The sequence below is a fragment of the Mustelus asterias genome, chromosome 13, assembly GCF_964213995.1.
Source record: "Mustelus asterias chromosome 13, sMusAst1.hap1.1, whole genome shotgun sequence".
NCBI lineage: Eukaryota > Metazoa > Chordata > Chondrichthyes > Carcharhiniformes > Triakidae > Mustelus > Mustelus asterias.
Genome location: NC_135813.1, coordinates 63,730,872 through 63,754,306, shown reverse-complemented (window position 1 = coordinate 63,754,306; position 23,435 = coordinate 63,730,872). Strand labels below are relative to the sequence as shown.

The window sequence follows — 23,435 nt, the reverse complement described above, 5'->3', positions numbered from 1 at the left end:
AGCAAATTACTGCGGATGCTGGAATCTGAAAAAACAGAAAATGCTGGAAAATCTCCCAAATCTGACAGCATCTGTGGGGAGAGAACTGAGCTAATGTTTGGAGTCTGAAACGTTAACATTTTGAGTTCTGACAAAGTCATTCAAGCTCGAAATGTTGGTCTGTTCTCTCCACATATGCGGTCAGACCTGCTGAGGTTCTCCAGCATTTTATGCTTTTGCTATGATAGTAGTACCTCAGGATGATGACTGCTGTACACATGAAGTTTGTGCTTATTTTCTGGGCCATTTATAGCCAAAGTTATTGGCCATTAAATGTAACATACTACATTATCCAATATAATTGAATTTTAACAATAATAATGTTGATCTTTGGATCATTTTTACAAAAGAATGCTGTTGCCATATCAGTTGCATTCTCTGCTTCGTACTTGTATTTTCTTGTCAAAGAACAAAACTTTTATTTCTAAAAAAAAAAATCCCCTTTTAAGAACTAAATACAGATACTGTAAACCCCTCAGGTGATTGTCACTTTTTATCTCAGCCACTAAAAATGAGAATGCAAATTATCTTTCCCCACCTGTAGACTCAAGAGTGAGTCGCAATGGAAAACGGCACCCTCCATACTGCATTTCACTATAGTACATTACGCTGCAACAATCCATTTACAATCAGATTACAGTTCTCCCAAATGCATGCTTGGACCTAACAGGCTGCAATATCCACATACAGATTAGCTTCAGCATTTCAGGATCTTTACATACCGTTTTGTTTGCAGTCAGTTTGGCCACTGATCCAAAATCTGCCAGTTTAATATGTCCTGTGCGATCAATTAGGATATTCTCAGGTTTGATATCTCTGAGAAGAGAAAGACAGAAATCAATCATTTCTTCAAATTGCAACATAAGAAACACTGCAATTAAGAAGTCTGATTAATGGACGAATTTAGAATGCCACATAGAAGTATTAGAATAGTTGATTGATGGCATTGGATTTCAGTCAGTAGTTCGTGGATCCAACATTACAGCACTTGATCAAATATCCAAACAATTACTGAGAGAACGCTGCACTGTCAGTGATGTTGCTCTTCATAATCTCAATATATTTAACAATGAGGGTGCTGACAAGTTTATTCAGCAGTTAATGAAGAACAAGTGTATCAGGATTTTACTGTATCATTACTTTGAAGTGCAGGAATTTCAAGCGGTCATGTATCAGGAACTGATAAAGGCATCAACCATTTTTAGTGGACAGAGTTCAGCTGAGTTTGGCAAAGTGAGGCAGGATACTCCTTCCTTCTAACCCTATCTTCTGACCTGGTACTGTGTCCAATTAAACTCATGCGAGAGCTGTATTCTAATTTATCCACAATAACTAGGATCACAGATTGTGCAATATTGATATCATAAAATTGGGTCTCTTGGGTTAACTCAAGAGCATTTTATTAATTTCCAACGCTGCTGGCTTTTTAATTTAGTCAGCATAGGATTCCCGTTAAAAGAGCCCACCACTGCAGCACTCTTCATTGGAGTTAGCTTTACTTCGGTAGTGGAGGACACAGAACAAAGTCCGATTAGAACACCCTGTTATTAACTATCTTGGCACTAATTGATGGTATTTATAATAAAAGTGCAATTTATTATTCAAAAGTATTTTGTGGATTCTAACAGTATTTTAAGTCTCAAAGCAATTTGGTTATGTCCACAATATCATAGAAATTGTAAATCAGTGGCTTTGATTATAATTATATGGTAATTTAGCTATGCCATTAATTTTATTCCTTACTTTAAAAATACAATAATAGTTAAATGATAGGGAAAATGTTCCAGATTGTACTGCATGTAATGGTACAGTGAGTGGAGTGATAGTGGGTGAAAGATAGCCATATGGTTTGGAGTAGATAGGGTGTGGGTTCTGAGAGCAGTGGTAATGCGATCTGACACAAGTGTTACGAACATCTGATGGCATCAAGGATGGGAGAGGCATTGGGTGTGACAGGATGTACCAAAATAGGATGTGACATTGTTAAGGGGTAATTCTGCGAGCATCTGTGATTAGGACTGTGGAGATAAAGAGGCCCAGTGGGAGTGGTTGCAGTGGCAGTAAGCATAGGGAGAGTTGGGAAAGAAGAGGCACAATGTTAGGAGCAATAGGAATAGGGTTTCAAGGTCTATTGGGGAAGGTGGCAAGAACTTGATAATTTTAGAGTTGCAAAGCTACAGGGAATCATAGAATTCCTATAGTGCAGGAGGCCTTTTGGCAGACCAAGTCTGCATCGACCCTCTGATAGAGTGTCTAATCTGCCCTATCCCTAACCCCACATGTTCACCATAGCTAATCCATCTAACCTACACATTTTAGAACACTAAGTATGGCTAATCCATTTAACTTGCACATCTTTGGTCTGTGGCAGGAAACCAGAGCACCTGCAGAAAACCCACGCAAACACGGAGAATATCTGTGTGGAGCTTGCACAGTCACCCAAGGCCGAAATTGAATTCAGGTCCCTGGTGCTGAGGTCGCAATGTTAACCACTGTGCTACCATGCTGCCTTGGATCTTGGAAGTCTTGGTGATCTTGGAAGTACTAGAAGGAGAACTGCAGGTACATCCAAGATCATCTGCCGAGAAATTGATTACAATGCAGCTTAGGCTGTCAATCTTCATAAAAGCACTGTGCTTCAAACAAAATAAAGCTAGTTCAGGGTCACAGTTTAGCAGGGAGCCACAACAGTGATTTTTCTCAGAAGGCAGAAGTAGGGAGCAGAAGTAACTGGGAAGAGAAAAGACAAACAGTTGCCTTTAATGCAGGAGTATTTGGAGAAGGATGGAAGTTTAAGAGGTGGATGGGCAAGGGAATACTTGGGAAAAGTAATTTGTACTTATGAGAATCAAGAAAGTGATGAGAGAACAATTAAGGATACAATGGAAGGAAGAAGTAAGTGAGACCACAAACTATTGAGGTGGGCAGCTCTGGGGCAAGGAATGGTAGGAACTATGGAGTCGGGTATAACTTTTATTTTGAGGCACATTCCTCACACTTGCGTCATAAATGCAATTTTTTTTTAAATTAAAGAGAAAGAGAAATAAGTTTCATTTTCTGCTGATCTCTAATTAATCTCAGATTGATTTCAGATTGATAAGAGTAAAGTTTACATCTGAAACTGCAAATGTTAAAATAGTGCACATAGTCCAATTTAAACTACAACAGATGACAATTCATTAAACAGACATATTGCAAGCATATGGTAGCAATGTGGAAATATATTTTAGTTCATCCAGCTCTGCATCCTATGAGGAAACAACAAAATAGAATCCTGTGAATAGAATTGGGCGATAGCTGAAATAATCTTAAAAGAAAAGGTTTTCCATTATTAAGAGAAAATAACTCAACAGCATAGAGACATAGTGCTAACCCATAAGAGCAACCAGATTCATGGAAAAATAGAAAGTAACCATTAAAAAAGGTGCAGGAAACCCAAGAATGTTAACATGTTGTCCTTATTGTTACAATTTGGAAAGTACAACAATCTATATTGTTAGAAAACACTTCACACCTACCACATCTTGCCGCTGTCCACTATCACCTTTGAAGTGTCTTGAGCTGTTCTTACTACGTGAAATACGTTACATTAAAAAAATTGTTGACCAGGTATTCCTTGTGGCTTTCTCAAAAAAAAAAACCATAAACCGCTGCTGCCCGGCAGAAAGGATAGATATCAGCACGCCCACAGAAAAAAACCCAACTTCCGTTGTCTTAATGGAGATCGTTCCCACTACACCCACCAAAAATGATTGATTTTGCATTCAGAATAGATACACGATATTAAAAATCACGATGACATTGCAAATGGAGGACTGGCAATGTGAACATATGTTATAAGTCACCAAGTATGTTAAGAGTTATTGTAAACCCCTGTGGGCAAAAAAAAAAAGGACTCATCTCTCAAGATTTAACATGGGCGCAATCTTACCTGCCGATCACACCATGCACCCGCTGCAGTGAGGTTGGAGAATTTGGCAACCAGCCAATCTCGATTCAGTGAGGCAGGATGGGAAAATCCCACCGGCGTGAACAGTGGTAAGATTCTGGCTGAGCTTACTTAATTCTGTCACAGTACAGAAGGAGTTAAATTCAACTCCTCACACAATGCAATATTCCATCTCACTTGGGTACAATAACCAATTGGTTTAAAAACAAGAGACCCACGAGTAAGACCAAGCCATTTAATTCAAATACAAACTCTAACTTTTTGAAATGTATTTGATCGCCATCTCTTGGCTAAATTAACAGCATTACTTAGATTCATGACACCTTGGTAACTGCTTCACAGGTGCGTTTTGCTTTTTTTTTTAAAAAATAAAATGAGTTTGTTTGATAAAAACAGTTAATTTGGCTAGATAACCTATGTCGTTGGTAAGAAAAAGAATCCAGACCAAGTATGAAAGCTAATTATAGGATAGAAGTGCAAAGCAATTATTACTTTCTGCTGCTCGGAGCAGATAAGCTTATAAAAGATACTCTTTTAACAAAGTGAGATTGTACTCTATTTGCTTGCTTAATTATGATTAGTACTGTTTAATGAATTTTATTATCAATTAAACTTCATTCTCAGGTGGTATTGTTATCTTGTATAGGCAAGGAACACTCCATGAAGGGAGATTCAGTTTGGTCCACTGTATCTTCAGATCATGATTATTTCTTTCCTACTGGCCTATAATTCCAGTATCCCATACTGATGCTTACCTATGAACGTAACCCATCTGGTGAACACTATGAATGGCCAGAACCAACTCAGCCAAATAGAACTGAGCCATGCTCTCATCAAACTGATCATCGTACCGATTTAGGAGTGCCAGCAGGTCACCCCCCGGTTGGTATTCCATGACCTAAAAACAAAACAAAAGCCGCATTAGTAAATATTCTACAACACTGTATACAATTTTGTTCTGAGCAGCATGTAGTTTTGGAGTGTTACAAGACACTTCCATGCTTTTAAGCCAGAAAAAAAAGGCTGGGTTTCCATCCAGAGACCATCACTTGAAATTCATACATAGTTGGGCATCAAATGAGAAATGTCATGGAATCCAGCCGTATAGTCTTGGCTCAAATATAGGTACCTGGTGAAGTATCAGGAGGATTACTGACACGCAATGGAACCATACCGAGCAAGTCAGCACCTTCGTATAAGGGGAGAAAATTGAAATAAACATTCTCAAAGGAATACAAATGTGTCTGGTTTAGCCTTAACCAGAATCACAGGGCTAATTTTTTGGCAGACTCAAGATTCCAAAATCAGGAGCTGAGCAATTCTTCACTACACAAGGCAGTGAGTACACACCCTACAAGGAAGAATTCCTCCAACTACAGCTATAGATTTTTATACTGTTCAGTATTAATTTTGCACGCCTAAAACTGAGTTCCATCTTCAAAACAGTCTTCAAATAATTATACCCAGACTTTAGCACAGATCAGCGCCCAATTATCCACACAGCTAGGTGTACCAATTACTTTAAAATCAATACACATCTTCACTTTCCATCAGATCTTCTAATGACAATGAACGAAGTCCACTTTTAAATAGTCAGTTGTAGCATTACAGCTGAATTGAAGACAAAGTGAATGGGATGTTTATTGACCATTAGGTTGAGTACAACATGATGCTGAAGCTTTCAGTGAAGCCAAAGTACATTAAGTACAATGGAGCATATGCAAGTGAGTGACACTACCAAGGTGCTGCTTCAGTTACCTGCGGTTAGAAGCAGAGACTGAGTAAAAATGTCAAGCTGGAGAAGTATGCAGAAATGGGCATTTTATGCCTCAGGGGAAAGACTTCATGCTGGACAAACACTCAAATCTTCTACAAGTATTTTGGAAAAGAGAAGAGTTATACCAGGTTTTATTGCAAATACAGCTCAAATTGGATCTTTTGAATAAAGAAACTCGAGTTTATCTTGATGAATTACACATAACAGCTTTTGCCAGTCTTAGTTTCTCCTGAACACACATTTGCACTTGCATACAAATAAAATCTTTGAAGCCTTCTTGAAAAAAAGAGGCAAGTATAGGAGCAATACTTTCAATTTAAATGTGCAATAAACCTCCCAGTTAGGGCATTTTTAAATAGTCATACAGGAAGTAATCATTATTTTCACCTTTCAGTCTCCCAATAATTCTTTACTATTTCAAATTTCCTTTCTTTCACCATCAACAGAAAGCAGTTTCACAGGAAACATTACCATCACCCCACACCCAACCTATCACGCCAAATCATCATCTAGGACAGGAAAGACTGATTCACAGGAATTCCCCACAAAACCTCTTGGCAATACTCCTGCTCCCATCTTGTTATTAGAGCAAAATCTGAACACTCTGGTTTCTATGGGGAACAAGCCTGAAGCGATCTGCTATGAGGCAGCAAACATTTAAAATGTTTAAAAACATCCTAAGACATCACCCCGCCTGGTTTTCGGCAAGGCAAGGTGGTAAGATCGGGCAGGAAGTGAAAAATCAGTTTTTCGCTTCCCCTAATCCATACCTGGGATAACCTACCTTTACCACCTCACTAGCTGAGGTTCTCCCCGGTGAGAATGGTCTCCACCAGCGAAGACCAGGCATGATGGCCTCGCCAAGGGCATTGGAGGCTATTGAAGCCTCTGGGTAGTTGGGGCAGGGCCTGAGCCTTGGGGCGGGAGCCCTGTGCTGACATTTTCAGACAGCTTTGGCCATGGTGGGGTCAACATGTTTATTGGTGAGAGTGCATGCAATTTTTTTTTAAAGCTACTTTTGTGGGCCAGATCAGGTTCATTCCAAAGATACATGCCATGTTTGATAGGGTCATTTAACATGGGGCACCATGTTAAGGTACATTGGGAGATCGGGGTGCCTGCACAATGGCATCCCAGCATGCCCAGCAGCTGGTTTCCCCGGCGAGCTCAAGCTCTATCCCACCCCCCCACGCTTTGACGTAGTTCCTTAACTGAGCTACAGCATAAGCATCTCTTTTCTGGGTTTCCCTATCAGCAAAGGTGAACAGGATGACACATTAGATTTGTCAAAGATTCTAATTAAAGAAATCTCAGCATGGGTCAGAAAGGCTCATATAAATGTACATGTATTTTTGAGTCTTCAGCAACCACAGGGATGGTGAGACCTGGAGAGGGTTCTCTCTGGATCTCTCACTTGTACCTGGTGATCCTGCTGTGAGATCTGCAGGATTGAAGTGAGGTGATCTTTCCAGGGACAGGAAGGATGCCAACATCTCCAACCAAGCAGCCATGCATGGGAGCGGCCATGGAAATAAGCATTAAAAGTGTGGTGTCACACCTGGAGACTAAGAAAAGGTGAGTGGCCTAATATTTTTGAGGTGTTAAATCCACACTGACTTATTCACTGATTCTCCAAAACAGCACTCCTTAGGTCCTAGGCCCAAGCATCTTCATCTTTCAATGAACTTTCTTCCAACACAAGGTCTGAAATGGGATGCTGATGAATGCACAATGTTGAATGCCATTCACAACTCCTCAGACAGAAGCAGTCCATCTCCACATGCAGCAAGACCTGGACAGTAAGTGGCAAGTAACATTCCTATCACACATGCCAGGCAATCACCATCGGCAGCAAGAATGAATCTAACTGTTTTCTCTTGACATTTAGCAGCATTAATATCACTGAATTCCCCATCAATAACATTCTGGGAGTTACTCGACCAGAAACTTCACCAGACAAGCTGCAGTCACAAAAGCAGGCTAAAGGTTGGGAATTCAACAGCAAGTAACTTATCTCCTGACTTCCTAAAGTCTGTCCGTCATCTACAAGGCACAAGTCAGGAATGGGTGGGAATACTCTCAGTATGCCTGGATGGGTGCAACTCTAACAACACTCAAGCAGCTCAAAATCGGCCAGGACAATGCAGCCTTCTTGATCAGCAGCATCTTCTAAACCTGCACTCTTAATCACCTAGTAGTATAAGTAGTACAAGGGCAGCAGAACCATGGGAACACCACCCATGCTCCCCTCCAAGTTACACACCATTCTGACATAGAAAATTCTGCAACTCCCTCCATTACAGTACTGTGGGTGAATCTACAGCAAATGGACTGCAGCAGTTCAAGGCTGCGGACAGCTCATTACTGCCTTCTCAAGATGGACAGGGATTTGTCATAAATGCTGGCCTTGTCAGTGACACTTACATCCCACGAACAAATTTTAAAAGAGCAAAACCTGGAGCTCCACTTATTTCTCTTTCCAGGCACCTCTCATTCCCATCCAAACAACTCACACTCAGTGAGCCTCATCTTATTGTTCTCCCATGCCCATACTCACAGCCAACCTCTAAATCCTTCCCTCCTCTCCACACAAGCCTAATTCCACAGCTTTTACAAGGAGAGAAAGAGAGCAAACTATCTTGGGAGAGGTAGAGACCTTAAAGATGGCTGTCCCTCCAGTGACAGGCACCTTAACAGTCACTGGCAATACATGCCTACCTCCTCCACTGGGAATGAAGTCTAGTTTCAGGAGGCTGCAGATACCAGCAACAACCTGCCATGAAAACTGCAGTCTCCTAAGGGACTGGTGCCCAGACATGCCCACAGAGATGATCCCCTGCCTGTAGATCTTGCCTCATTGGAGCCAGATCTCTACCCTGTGTAGAAGCATGTAGAGCTGCATAAGCTTCTCCCATGCTGTGGCAAAGGCTGACATCAGGGAAGTAGAATTAAAAGTGACTGAAGTGCAAGACTAGATAAAGTGACTTCAAAGTTGGCAATCACTTGTCAAGCAATGAAAGCACTCTTGGCAAAGCCATAAGCAGCAGCCTCACCTAGGCATGGCTGCAGCTTTCCACTTTTACACATCAAAGGCTTCCCAGCCTGTCAATTTCCTTTAAAAACCCTGCTGCAGAATCTGCTGGTTGACTTGGAGAGTTACTGACAACTGGAAAATAGATCCACTGGTTTTAAAAGCCAAATGTTAAAAGACACACTTAATTGCATGTTGGCATAATCTAACTACACTTCCAACAGCTCCAAAGAAGTTCACTGCTCACCTTTAAACCCATCCGGGTGAAATCTGCAAAAGGGCAGGATTGTTGTCAGGATCCAGACCCAATTACACTTTTTGAGGAATTAACTTCCCGTTACACCCAAGCCTCCCTTCAACTGTGGACAAAAACCCCTTTAGTACGAATGCATCTTAAGTCAGCTTTCACTGCATATTCATTGGGTGTTTAATTGTATGTAGGTAGTGGGCATTAACTGGGGATTCATTTGTGCTCTAATGGATAGATGCAGACTGAAATTATTGGGTTTGGAGGTGCATGTTTGTGATAGTCTTTCTGTAAATAAAAGGCGATACATGTCTAAAGACAAAACTTCAGTTCCCTTACTACCTAGCGATCTAGAATGCAAGTCCGTTTGAAATGACAGACTACTTTGTCCGTGTTGCCGAGTATTAGCATGATGACATCATCTCCTTAGCAATGGACAAGATACAGACTGCCAACCCTTGACAATTTTAAGCCAGTAGAAAATCTGCACATTGCCTAACCAAACAGATAAATCCTACCTGTTGAAGTGAGCAAAACAAGAGTCTTCTGCATTCCTCCTCTCCCTCACCAAAAGATATGACTATCTAGTTGCTTCAAAATCAAATAGTTCCAACGCCATACAAAAATACACACACATCGATTCAAAGATCACCAGTGACATCCCCTGGCAGAAGGCACATATTACGCAGTTCTTTTTTACAAAATGCACACAGCTTAATAGCAAAGCAATAATGTTCATCTGTACAGATTTTTTTGATAAATGCGTCACATTAGTGCAACATCTCTATTTACAGACTCATAGGTCTTTATTGTCCTGTTTAGGTTACATGTAGCACGATTTGAAAATAGAAGCAATTATACAATACCTTTTGCCAACCTGGAGTGATTCAGAACTTGATTTTCCATGCACACCAACTACCACTTGTGCCATGATTCATGCAATGACTAGCAACTAAATGTATCCATTATGCTTAAATTACAAGAACATGTGAAATAAGAACAGGCAGAGTTCAGCCTCAGGATACATCACCTCAAGATTGCTCTGCCATTCAATTAAGGTCACGATTTTCTACCTCAACTTCACTTTCTTGTCCAATCCCCACATCCCTGAATTCCCTTTGTTTCCAAAAATCCATCAGTGTTGCATATAATCATCAACTGAGCATTCATAGCCTGAGGTAGAGGATTCTAAAGATTCACAATCCTTAGCGAAGACGTTTCTTCTCATCTCAGTTCTAAATCACTAACCCCTTATCTCAAGTCCATGACTCCGAGTTATGAACTCTGCAAGGAAAAGGTTTCTCAGATCTACCCTAATAAAGCCTCCAAAAATGTTATACTTTTCAATTAGATTACTTCTCATTCTTCTAAACTCCAAAGACTATAGTTTATTTGTCACACGTAGGCTTACATTAACACACTGTAATGAACTTACTGTGAAAATCCCCTAAATGTCACACTCTAGCATCTGCTCGGGTACACTGAGGGAGAATTAGTATGGCCAATGCTAAACCAGCACATCTTTTGCACTGTGGGAGGAAACCGGAGCACCCAGTGGAAACCCACGCAGACATGGGGAGAGCATGCAGACTCCGCGCAGACAGTGGCCCAAGCTGGGAATCGAACCCGGGTTCCTGGGCTGTCCAGGCTTTTCCCAAAGGATAATCCTTTGTTGCACCTATTCTATAGCAAGTATATCCTTTCTTATGTAAGGAGACCAAAATTGTTCACAGTACTCCTCTGTGGTCTTACTAAATCCCAATATAATTGCAGTCTAACTTCCTTACTCTTGTATCCCAATCCCTTTCAAGAAAGGTTAATATCTGCCCTCCTAATTCCTTGCCATACCTGAATGTTAACTTTCTGTTATTTGTGTACAATGACACCCAAATCCCCGACATACCAACATTTACTTGTCCTTCCAAAGAAACAATCTGCTGAGTGGCTGGTTTCACATTTTCCCACGTTACACTCCATCAGCCACCTTCCTGCCCATTCACTTAACCAATTGATATTCCTTTGCATCCTCCTTACTGCTTACTTTCCCAACTAGCTTTGTAGCACCAGCAAACCTGCTACTGTGTCCACATTAGGTGAGGATAGAATAAGATTTGGCTGCGATGCTCCCCTTAGCCAAGCCTGCCAAACTTCAGTCTAGATTCAACCATGACAGAGGGCTATTTGGGTAAAACAGTCACAAGCACCCATTGACACATGGCCCAGTTAAGGAGTGAGAAATGGATTTGGGTAAAGAGTGCCTTGAAATGGAAATAAATCAATGATTCGGGTGGTTTGCCCTTCTCGGGTTATCCCAAGGACAAGTTAGTGGACACCAGCAGCCTTCAATGGAGAAAGCTCATAATAAGCCCTTTTCCAATGCTCAATGCTACTCCACTACTCACCAGATAGATATAGGTCTTGTCTTGAAATACATACTGGAGTAGTGGCAGCCAGGGGCTGCTGCTGCGTGACAGGATACTGCATTCCTCCTCAAAAAACACCACCTGTCAACCAAGAAAAAAATCTAAGAGTGGGATGGGTAAAGCTTGCAAACAGCAATAAAGCTGTATAAGCCAACTCTAAACCACACAAACAATACATCTTAAACTTACAGATGTTATTGAAACCACACACTGATACAATTAAATCAGTATTTTATACATGCCATATGTAATGCACCAAGTAACTTGCACAAATTAAACATTGTTTTTTTTAAAATCTTGTTTAAGTTCCAATTCTTCCTTTCTCCAATTCTTCCTTCCAACTTTTCATGTTACAATCCCCATGGGGCTGCTAGAAGAAGCCCTCTCATTTCAGCATCCTGTGCTCTTTGAATAACCGTGAAGAAGCCAGTAAGAGCAGTGCAACAACTTGGTTCAGAGATAGAAAATTTCTCCTCAATTCCCCAAATGACCAGGTTCCTCAGATTGGTCTGATTTCCTCTTCCCCCAAACACTCAACCAGAGCTTGCCATTGGGACTTAAGAGATATGAAAAGTATATTTTAAACTGATCCTAATTTGTCAAGAGCACCAGGTAACTAATTCTGTCACAGTACATGGGTGTAGGAGGATAGATTGTACCCTGAGCAAGACCCTGAGAAGCTTGGGCAATGTTTCACAAGCTGCTTGGTCAATGAATAATCAGGTTTTTTTAAGCAATTTGTCAATTCCACTATCATCTACATATTTATTCTCTTTTAATAACCCCCATCTGTATAACTGCTCAAAAGTATGTAGTGGGTAAAAGGAAGAAGAACCTTTTCTACTTCATTCTGGCCAAGATGAATGCCATGGGCAAGGATTGTCAGACAAGGCCCAATGCCAACCAGGAAGAACAATCTTGAAATAGAGACCAGTGAGCTAGTTTATTCAGTGACATTCTGTTTCACAACATAGTAATAATGAAGTATAAATGCATTGCAGGGCAGTTGCTCCACGAATGGGAAATCTCAAGTGTACATACTCTCCACAAAGCCCTTGTAGCCATAGTGATGCTATCATGTGACAACTATTTGTCTAGTGCAACCATCAGGAGATATTCTTTATACCAGGCATCTCATACATTGTGAAAGACAAGCATCTACCTTCAGAGAATGTTCATAGTAATAAAAAATACTAAATCTTTGAAGGTAGAGGCTTGCCTTTAGTTATCTCTGGTACAGTATTGAGTATCTCAACTCCAATTAAGATTCAGAAAAATCTTAATAATTATAGAAACTTGTAATCAATGCAGACAACCAAATATTCAGAACCTTGTGCTTGGGAATCAAGAGGTGGAGGTTGGAGTTCACTGCCATTTTGTCCTGAGAATATGGTTTTAAAGCAGTCTAGACAAGGGCACTACATGAATTAAGTTTGACACCAGCAATGCAAATGTTACACAGGATTAACTGGGGACGAGGAAGGAGTGGGGGAAAAATTGGAGCGATTTATAAACCCAGGTTGCTCTTCCCTGCATCTGACCTGACAGAGACAGCAGGTACCCAAACTAGAAAATGTTCCATTTCCTAGCAGACATGATCTCACATGGGTAAGATAAACCAACATAACTTGTTGAGGAATGACAGCAATAAAATGAGCTTTGACAGTCAACCTGTGCATAAACCCAGAACATGAACTGAGCAATTCTCTCTACAGGAGTTGGATCATAACTATTGTTGATTGGAATACTATTACATGAAAACTTGTAATAATTCAGTTTGAAGTTATGTTTATTTTTTCTTGAACAAAGGAGACTTGGTAACTTTTCCAATAATCAATTTTAGATGGCTACAACTGAATAACTAATAGCTGAGCCAATCTCCAAGTCCTGCAACAGCAGATGTCTTACAAAACAATACTAAGATCCCACCGAAATCTACAGAATAGACAATCATCTTACATTATCCTGTCCAATCAGTGCTTGCTTATTCATCACTTTCATTGCATAAACATCATTGGTGGCTCTCTCTCGTACAACCTGCACTTCGGCAAAAATACCACGACCAATCACGCTTTTCACTTCAAAATCCTCAGCGCAGGGTTGTAACTCCCGCATCTCAGTCAGGGTACCTTTGTCTGCAGACAGAAAAGAGACTTTGAATCAACTACAAGAAAAACACCCATACCTGATATAACACAACACAGGTATTTAAAACGTTACCTGGGCTGAACATGGTTAAATCGGTCGTTATTATACTGCCGACATGATTCACCGAACTGCAGCACTCCATGTGGAGCAAACACGGACTCAGAATTTTGGTGCTGATTGGAATTGTTCCGCTCAAAAACAGGGGGTGTGAAAGAGAAAGGCCTCTCTTTCTCTCTCGAACACACAGTCTCTTGCTGTTGGATCACTTGCCTGTGTGGGTGAGTGAGAGAGAGAGAACACCCACTCACTTAGGTTCCAGCACATTCTATTTGATCTCTTATTGGTTCCATTCCATCCTCTCCCTTTGCTTACATGTTAACTGACTATCCAGACTTTCTGTTCCAATATCAACCAACATAAGTAACTTTAAAGTGTTTTCATTTACTGTGAATGTGCTCATTTTAATATTTTTCTCCTTAGCATATATTATTCCAATGGATTCCTCATGCAAAAGGGATGGGAACAGAACAGAGAGGAGATATGATCAGTTCAGTCAGAATAGGGTGGGGCTGTTTTCCCCTGAAAAGTACAGACTGAAGCGATGGAGGTTTTTAAAATTGCGAGAACTCCATAATATAAACATGGGTAAAATTGCCACAGTGGGAGGTGCCAAAACTATGGGACATAAATAAATCCAACAAGCGAATTCAGGAAAAACTTCTTCACTCATAAGGGTAAGAATGTGGAACAGAATTTCACAAGGCATTGTTGAGCAGAATAGTATAGATATATTGAAGAAACTAGATAAGCACATGAAGGAGAAAGAGACAGAATGAAATGCTGATAGGGTTAGATTAATAAACGCTGGTATAGATCAGATTGGCAGAATGGCCTATTTCTGTATTGCCACTAAATGTAATTTTATGCAGAACACAATGTAATAAACAGACAAAGTCTGAGTTTCAAAAATTTCAGTGGGGATTGGTGAGGGAGTTTTTGGTGGTGAGGGCAGTAGTCAAATACATGAATAATATTTGCTCCCAGTAATCATTATGGATCCATCAGTTCCAGTTAAGGAAAAGTGTATTCTATTGAATTTTCCATCAACTGACATCTCCAATTTGTCCCTTGCAATTATCTATTGTGGTTTTGAAATGGAAATAAACAGCTCAAGAACAAACATTCTGTTTCTCTTTCCCTTCTTCCATAGGATATCGGGATAGGAGACTGTTGGACTGTGTATAGTACTCTATGTCGCACATCAGAAGTTGGAAACAAAACGTGTAGCAAGCTGTCTGATCAATATCAACCTGAATGCACCTTAACTAGGGCAATTCCAAGAGGTCCAGGAATGTGGATATCTCTCCCTGTAAAACAATTAATTGGAGGGCAAGAGTACACGTGTCCCTTAACTTTATAATGCCTGGTCTATGTCAAGAATCATTGTCACCCAGCTCATGTTTGTTGTACCTAACACAATGAAAAACTTAGCATACAAAATAAAAACATAAACATAGAAAAATGGAGGGAAACAGTTTATAGGACAGTGATGCTCAAATACATTAACTATATACAGTAGTTCAAGCTTTAGGCCTGTTCAAAGAGAAACCCGAATTCTCAAAATTTATTACAGCTAATGTTGTAGTACCCACACTTATTCACAAAGTTGGCCACATGTTTAATCTTCAGCAGCTCAGGGCTATTACATTCGTCAAAGAGGACAAAGATTGCATCAACAAGTCCCTCTCTGGTCAGTCGGTGGGAAGACTGCTGCAAAGCTCGGCCCAGAAATGGAGTCTTTCCCTGTTGACAAAGTGCAATGAGAATTGTTAAGTTCCCAGTAGATTGCCCACACTATCAAAGGCATGTGGATTGTAAAACAATATGTAGCATTTTTGTAGCACCATAACAGTAAAATGTCCCAAGATATTTTGCAGTATTGCTTTCAAAGAACATTTGACACCGAGTCACATAAGGAGATATTAGGACAGATGACAAAAAGCTGGGTCAAAGGAGGAGGTTTCAAGGAGAGTGTCGAATGAGGAGAGAAAGGTAGAGAGGTGAGGGAATTCAGAGTTTAGGGTCAAGGCAGCTGAAAACATGGCCAGAGATGCACAAGAGGTCAGAATTGAAAAGACAGAGACCCAAGAGGATTGCGAGACTGGAGAAAGTTACGGAAATAAGGAGGGACAGAGAATCCTGACAGTGCAGAAGGAGGCCAATCGACCCATCAAGCCTGCACCAACCACAATCCCACCCAGGCCCTATCCCCGTAACCCAACGTATTCACCCTGCTAGCCCCACTACACTGAGAGACAATTTAACATGGCCAATTGACCTAACCCGTACATCCTTGGGGAGGGGGAGGAAACTGGAACACCCGAAGGAAACCCACGCAAACACAGGGATAACATGCAAACTCCACATAGACAGTGACCCGAGGTCGGAATTATACCCAGTCCCCTGGTGCTGTGAGGCAGCCGTGCTAACCATCTAAATAATTTCTCCTTCAACTTTTCTCACTTCCAGCAAGTGAAAGTACAGCCATGAGTAACCGCATGGGCCCCATTATGCCTGTCTTTTTGTGGGTTATGTGGAACACTCCTTGTTCCAGGCCTATTCAGGCTCATTCCCGCAACTCTTTTTCCATTACATCAATGTCTAGCTATATCGGTGCCGCTTCATGCTCTTGTCTGGACCTGGGAAAATATATTACTTTGCTTCCAATTTCTACGCTCCTCACCTCACATGGTCCATCGCCAACAGTTCCTTTCTTGAACCTCTCTGTCTCCATTTCTGGTGATAGACTGACCACCAATATTCATTACAAACCCACCAACTCCCACAGCTATCTTGACTGCTCAAACCCTGGTCTCATCGGCAGATGTGAGGAACCAAATGTATTTTCCAATGATGTCGTCAAGGGACAGCATGTAGATCAGAATTAGAAAGAGGCTGGGGTTTCCAGAAGTAATGTTATGAGAAGCCAATTCAGATGATTCTATAGTTTGGATCTATTCAGTCCAAAGTAGATGACCTCACATCTGATAACATTGAAATTCATTTGCCACAGTTTGCCTGTTTACTTAATCTAATATCTCTTTGCAGAAATAGATCAAGTCCCATAAACAGCAATGTGATAACTAGATAAACAGTTTGTGGTGTTAAGGAATAAATGTTAGCCAGGACACAGTAAATTACCCTTCCCTTCTCCATGAAGCCTTTAATATCCATGTTGGAAGACAAACAGGACATCCGTTTAAACCAGATCTGAAAGCCAGCATCTCAGACACTGCAGTACATATTCATCAGGAATTTTCCTTGCCCACGTTCAATCCGAGGCCATGAGATAATGTGGAGGACTTCCAGGGCAACTCCCGTCTGGTGGTACCACTACCTCTGGTGGGTCTGACCTGCTGATGTGACAGGACATTCCCAAAAATGCTGAGGGAGGAATCTGGGACACTGGTTGCAAGATATAATTTGGTACAGTCAGGTTGTTACTCGACTAGTCTGTGGGACAGCTCTACCAATTTTAGCACAACACCCCAGCTGTTAGTAAGGAGGACTTTGCAGGGTTGACAGGGCTGTTAATATTTCAAATGGGTAGGTCAATAATGGATCTGATTTTATTATCATTCAACTTTTCCATAAAGGTTTAATAAACTGAGTGGCTTGCTAGGACATTTAGGAGGACTTTTAAGAGTCAACCACGTTGCTGTGCATCAGGAGTCACAAGTAGGCCATTACAGAAAGGACTGCTGATTTCCTTCCTTGAAGGATATCAGTGAGTTGAATGGATTTTTCGGACAATCCAATGGTTCAAAGTCATCATTACTGTGACTAGCTTTTAATTCCAGCTATTTATCACTAAATTTAAATCCTACCAGACACCTTGGTGATTTTGAAATAGCGTTCCCATTGCATTAGCCTGGACCTCTGGATTACTTGTCCAGTAACATTACCACTACCCCACCATCCCTCTATCGAGAAACTCTTTTGATATTGCCTGCACTGTCCAATGCATTGAGCAACAGAGACTTAGCCTTCATTTAAACGATATGGTGTTAGACTAGGACAATCAATATGACAGAACAGGGGCAATGTGCCCCATATACGTGACACTGGTTCAATACAAATACATGGCAGCAAAAATAGGATCAGGAAAAATATAGGATGGGATTCTATGTGTTGAATTCACGTAAAAACTGGAGTAAATCCCGCTGGTTTTTTCAGCGGGACTTTCAGAATGAATCTCCCACACTCTGCATCACAGAAAGCCGTTGCGTGAATCGCATAGAAAACGGAGCCTATTCCTGCTGGAGAGGCTGGCAGCATAGCACTGAGCGGGCCCTGCACATGTGCCGATATGTCAGCGCTGAGATCGGCGCATGTGCAGTAGCCCCGCATTGCCGACCTCCCGATCGTTGGTCAGTTCTGCGACCCCACATTGCTACCTCACCAATCCCCCCACGGCCCGATCACTGGCCCACCAGACGTATCCAGGCCAGCCCCGACCCGCACCCCCCCCCCCCCACCCCATTGACCAGCCCCAATCGCTGGCCTCTCTCCCTCTATCACCCCCACCAATATCCCCAGAGGCCCTGCCCCTCTCGCCCCACACACTTGGCACTGACCAATGCCCAGTGGGCAGTGCCAACGTGCTCCCTGGGCATTGCCACTTTGCCCCTTGGACATTGCCGGGGGACAAGGCTGGCACTGCCAGGCTGGCAATGCCCATGGGGCACCCCCTCTTACCCCCGACCTCCTGAGGGGCCACCATGGTCCCCCTTCACTCTAGCGGGATCCAGCTGTTGTAAACCCCACTGGAGTGAAATACTCCTGGCCTGGGGGAGGCTAACGGGCCCAGGCCTGCTAATGCTATGCTAATCCTTATTAAAATAATTTATTCAGCTCCGCGCCAATTTCTGGGGTATTTTTAAATTCCAACTACCCCAATGACCTCACTGATCTGAAGCCACAGATTACACAGAATTTCAGGGGTGGGGGGGGTCTTCCAGATCACCCATAAATTCATCTTCCAGATCACCCATAAATTCAAGGTGGTGCATCTGAGATTATTAGTACTGAGTTAATAGATGTTGACTTATGCCTGAGAGCATACAGTTACCATGAGAACCAGAAACTGAACTACTTAACTCAAGGCACATGGGGGTGGTAGTAGATGGTGGTGTAGTGATAATGTCACTAATAAACCAGAGGCCAAGGCTAATGGGACATGGGTTCAAATCCCACCATGGCAGTTGGTGAAATTTGAATTTAATTAATAAAATCTGGAATTGAAAGATAATTTAATCAACTATTATGAGAGCCCATCAGCAGCATGGTGGCACAGTGGTCAGCGTTGCTACTTCACAGCGCCAGGGACCTGGATTTGATTCCCAGGGTCATTGCCTGTGTGGAGAATGCATTTTCCCCCCACGTCTGCGTGGGTTTCCTCGGGGTGCTCTGGTTTCCTCCCACAGTCTGGCCATACTAAATTCTCCCTCTGTGTATCCAAACATCTCCACATCATATCCAAACAGGGACCAGAGTGTATAACTTCCTCGCAGTAAGCCTACTTGTGACACTAATAAATAAACTTTGAACATCAGGTTTATGATCCATGCCTGGTCTGGCCCACACACGATTCCAGATCCACAGAACTGTGCTTGACTCTTAACTGTCCTCCAAAATGGCTTAGCAAATCAGCATTTCAAGGGCAATGAGGGATGTGCAACAAATGGTGGCCTTACTAGTGATGCCCGCATTCCATCAAAGAATAAAGGAAGACAACATCCAACCATGTCAGTATTGCTTTGAGACGTCTGCAGGCTGTGAAAAGCACTATATAAAGTATTTTTCACCAACGTTAATTGCTTATCCACAAGTGTGAATATTTTATCACCAATCTTCCCGTCTCTTACATCTGATTTGAATGCATTTGCTCATCTCAATCAGTCTTGCCGGACTTCACGCTCAGCATCAAAACACTGACTCACCAACCTGGAAAAACAGGTTCATCCTGGAACAACGATTGGTGATGGGTTCACCTGCCCCAAATTCCAGAAGGCTGCGGCCACCATATTTAAACTTCAACATTTCACTGAAAAAGGAAAAAGTATTTTCAATAACTAAGATGGCAGTCCAAAGATGTGCGGGTTAGGTTGATTGGCCATGCTAAAAAATTGCCCCTCAGTGTCCTGGGATGCGTAGATTCGAGGGATTAGCGGGTAAAATATATAGGGATATGGGGGTAGGGCCTGGGTGGGATTGTGGTCGGTGCAGACTCGATGGGCCGAATGGCCTCTTTCTGTACTATAGGGTTTCTATGTTTCTATATAAAATATTGCTTTCTCCTCATGCTTTTTTCTGTGGTAATTGAAGTGACTATACTGAAGAACGGAACCGTTCTCATAAGGACACATGATAACATCAAAATAAAGCACTTCCAAGTGAACCATGGGTCAAAGACAAAGTAAATCTTCCTCCACTTTGCCAACTCAGAACTCCAAGGTCAAACATACTAAGAGCTAAATTCAGATTAAAGACTCCATTTTTCTCTTCAAAATATAAACGTTTAACTTTAAAAAAAAGTATGTCCATCTCTTTGGCTTCCAGCACCAGCCACCTGAATGGTGACAGGTGTCTACACTTCGAAGTACTTAGTGGGATAAATGTGTGGGGTTATGAGGCTAGGGCAGGGGCTGGACCTGTTTAAGATGTTGTGCTGGAGAGTCAGTGCAGATTCGATGAGCCAAGTGGCCTCCTTCTGCACTGTAGGAATTCTCTGATTTAGAACCAGAACTGTGATGGTCCTGAACTCACCACAACTCAGGACTCCATAAAAGTGACAGAGGCAAGTCATCCTATCAGGCTAGGTTCAAACACAACTTCAGAAGGTAAAAGCAGTATGCTAACCCAAATATGCTACCAATGCATATTTGTTATAAAGTTGCTTTTAGAATGTGAAGAACATTTGGGAAGATCGTCCCTAGATATCCTGAGAGCATTAGGTCACCTGAGTAGTGTGAGATACAGACCACTAAAGGCAAAGAAAGTATTGCACCATTCACAATCTTTATATAGTGTCATGGCAATTTGTCTGGTCACTTTCTCCTCAGTGACATTATTTTAATCAGTGAGGTGTCATGATCTAGAATAGCCTGTTCGAAAAGATGGTGGAAGCATATGTAGCATAACTTTCAAAAGGAAATTGGATAACAGTTCAAAGGGGAAAATATCGCAGGGCTAAGGGGGAAAAGGATAGGGGAATGGGTATCTCTTCCAAATAACTGGCATTGGCTTGGGTGGACTGAATAATTTTCTACCACGTGTATCATGCTATGATTCTATCAGCATATAGATTTTGTTCCCCAGATGTGTTGAGTGCTACTGTAATGAGGATTAGTATTTGAAATAATATGGTAACCTAGTAATTATGGAACTGGACCAACAGTCCATTGGATCATGCTATACAGGTATTATGTTCAGGTAGCTAATTCAATAAATCTGAACCAGTACCAGAACAGAACTGTGAAAGATTCTTGAATGTTGACAAAACCCAGCAGTCTCACAAATGATGTTCAGAACAGAGAACCTGCACCTTGGTGTCAACTTTGGCTCAGTGTTAGAAGTCTTGCACCCGAATCAAAAATTGTTGTGTTCAAGTTCCACTCCCAAGAGATTTGAGCACTACCTATCTGAGAGGGCAGATAGAATTTCTGACAGTACAGCATTCTCAGTGCTATTATGAAGCATCAACCCAGATTATGTGCTAATAACGCTTCAGTTGAAGCAAGGAGAGATTGGACATTAGCTGTCGTGTTCTGTCTGGTAAGTTTAAAGGTCCAGTTTTTGTGTGCGAGTGAGCGGATGAGTGGGTACTCAGGCTGGTTGTTGGGTGGCAGGTAGTCAGGTGGCACATAATCCATTTGAAGGATGTTATTAGCAGATAATCTGGGTTGATGCTTCATTGCCCTCTTTTTAGGTCAAACCAAATAAACAAACTCAGATTAAGTCAGGGCAAAGTAAAAGGGGCAGCTCCCCAAAAAGGAGGGGGAACAGCCCGAACAGAAATCAAAGTACAAAGGAAACTTAAAAACATTATTAGGGTCGATAACGCACCCCAACCCCTGCAGTGCCCAGCGGGCGCGGAAGGCGTCAACCGCGCCCGTGGACACCGCATGCTCCCTCTCCAGGGACACCCGGCCGCGAACGTAGCCGCGGTGGACAGTCAGGATGGACGGCCCCCTCGATCGCCCGCTGCCTGGACCTGTAAATGGTGCGTTTCGCCAGGCCCAGGAGCAGGTTCACGAGGAGGTCGCCATCCCGACCCTCCCCTCTCCGCACCGGGTGTCCGTAGATCAGGAGCGTGGGACTGAAGTGCAAACAAAACATCAATAAAAGGTTCTTTAGGAAAACATAAAGGGAGTGCAGCCTAAGACACACAACATAGACATGGTCCACGGACTCCACAAGGCCACAGAAAGGGCAGTCTTCGGAGCCCGTGAACCAGTGAATCCTACGGTTGTGCGGCACTGCTGCATGCATCACCCTCCACCCCAGGTCCCCGACGTAATTGGGGGAGATCCCTGCCCGGCAGCAACAAGGCCCGCCAAGGTGTATCCGGGCGACAGGCGAGGAGGCGGTAGTGGAAGGCGTGCAGCAGCAGCCCGCACAGGAAACGCCTCCGCGCGGTAGAAAAAGGCACGGAGGACATTTCCGCGAGGCGGCTCAGGCTGTGGGGCACCTCACCCAGAAAGGGGGCTGAGGTTTTGGGCCAATGTGGAATTCTTTTTTTTTTCTCTGAGAATGCTGTAGTCAAAGATTCTGTCTGCCCATCCCATGGGAGAGCTCCCTCCCCCCCCCCCCCGGTCAGTAAACAATGTCCGTCCCAGGAGGGGGGGGTGGGGGAAACAGATCAGTAAACAGTGCCCATCCCATGGGGTGGGGGGAGTTCAGTAATCTGCAGAAAAGGGCAGCACAGTGGCACAGTAGTTAGCACTGCTGCCTCACAGCACCAGGGATCCTGGTTTGAATCCAGCCTCGGGTGACTGTGTGGAGTCTGCATGTTCTCCCCATGTCTGCGTGGGTTTCCTCACACAGTAAAGATGTGCAGGTTAGGTGCATTGGCTATGCTAAATTGCCCCTTAGTGTCCAAAGATTTGTAGGTTAGGGTGATTAGCAGGTTAAATACATGGGATTATGAGGATAAAGCCTGGCTAAAATGTTCTATCAGAGAGTTAGTGCAGGCTTGATGGACCGAACGGCCTCCTTCTGCACTGCAGGGATTCTATGAACAGTGCCCATCCCATGGGAGGGGGATAATAAACAGCACAGCAAGAAACAATACCTTTCACTGCATATTAATACATGTGGCAATAATAAATCAATTCAGTGCTCATCCCGCGGGAAAGTTGGGTTAACAGCGCCGGCCCGGTGATCAGAGCCTGTCCCGGGAGTCGGAAGGCTGGTTACCTGGTCAGTCCAGGTTGCAGCAGCTCGAGACACTCTCTCAGCCTGCCCGGGCTCCCGGTGGGCAGTAATGGGCTCTCAGCCTGTCCGGGCTCCCGGTGGGTCCCAGCCTGTCCGGGGTCCCAACAAGTTCACTCCGCTCCCGCGCGCGATCCTAACGGCTTCCTCTCGCCTTCCCTTCAAACTTGGCTCGAGACACCCTGCCCGCCTCCGATTGGACAGCGCGGGGCGGCACGTGACTGCCGGATGGCCCGCGGATTGGTGCAACCAGGTGACGCAGAGCGTCCCCGACTGATTGGTGGAAATCAGGCGCGACCTCGATGCCGCAGGTTACCGGTAACCAC

At 42.9% G+C, this 23,435-nt stretch overlaps 1 protein-coding gene across 1 annotated transcript in view; it reads right to left on the bottom strand.

The window, feature by feature from the left end:
* The window catches only part of cita (citron rho-interacting serine/threonine kinase a), a 175,101-nt gene extending 151,892 nt beyond the window's left edge, over positions 1-23,209 (bottom strand). Inside the window, exons 1-7 of the mRNA XM_078227647.1 lie at positions 23,095-23,209; positions 19,621-19,720; positions 15,267-15,417; positions 13,426-13,601; positions 11,446-11,547; positions 4,744-4,886; positions 762-855 (exon numbers count right to left, since the gene is read on the bottom strand). Coding sequence (XP_078083773.1) covers positions 762-855; positions 4,744-4,886; positions 11,446-11,547; positions 13,426-13,601; positions 15,267-15,417; positions 19,621-19,716 — 762 coding nt within the window. The 5' untranslated portion in view covers positions 19,717-19,720; positions 23,095-23,209. The remainder of the gene's footprint in view (positions 1-761; positions 856-4,743; positions 4,887-11,445; positions 11,548-13,425; positions 13,602-15,266; positions 15,418-19,620; positions 19,721-23,094) is intronic.
* Between the last annotated feature and the right edge of the window lie 226 nt (positions 23,210-23,435).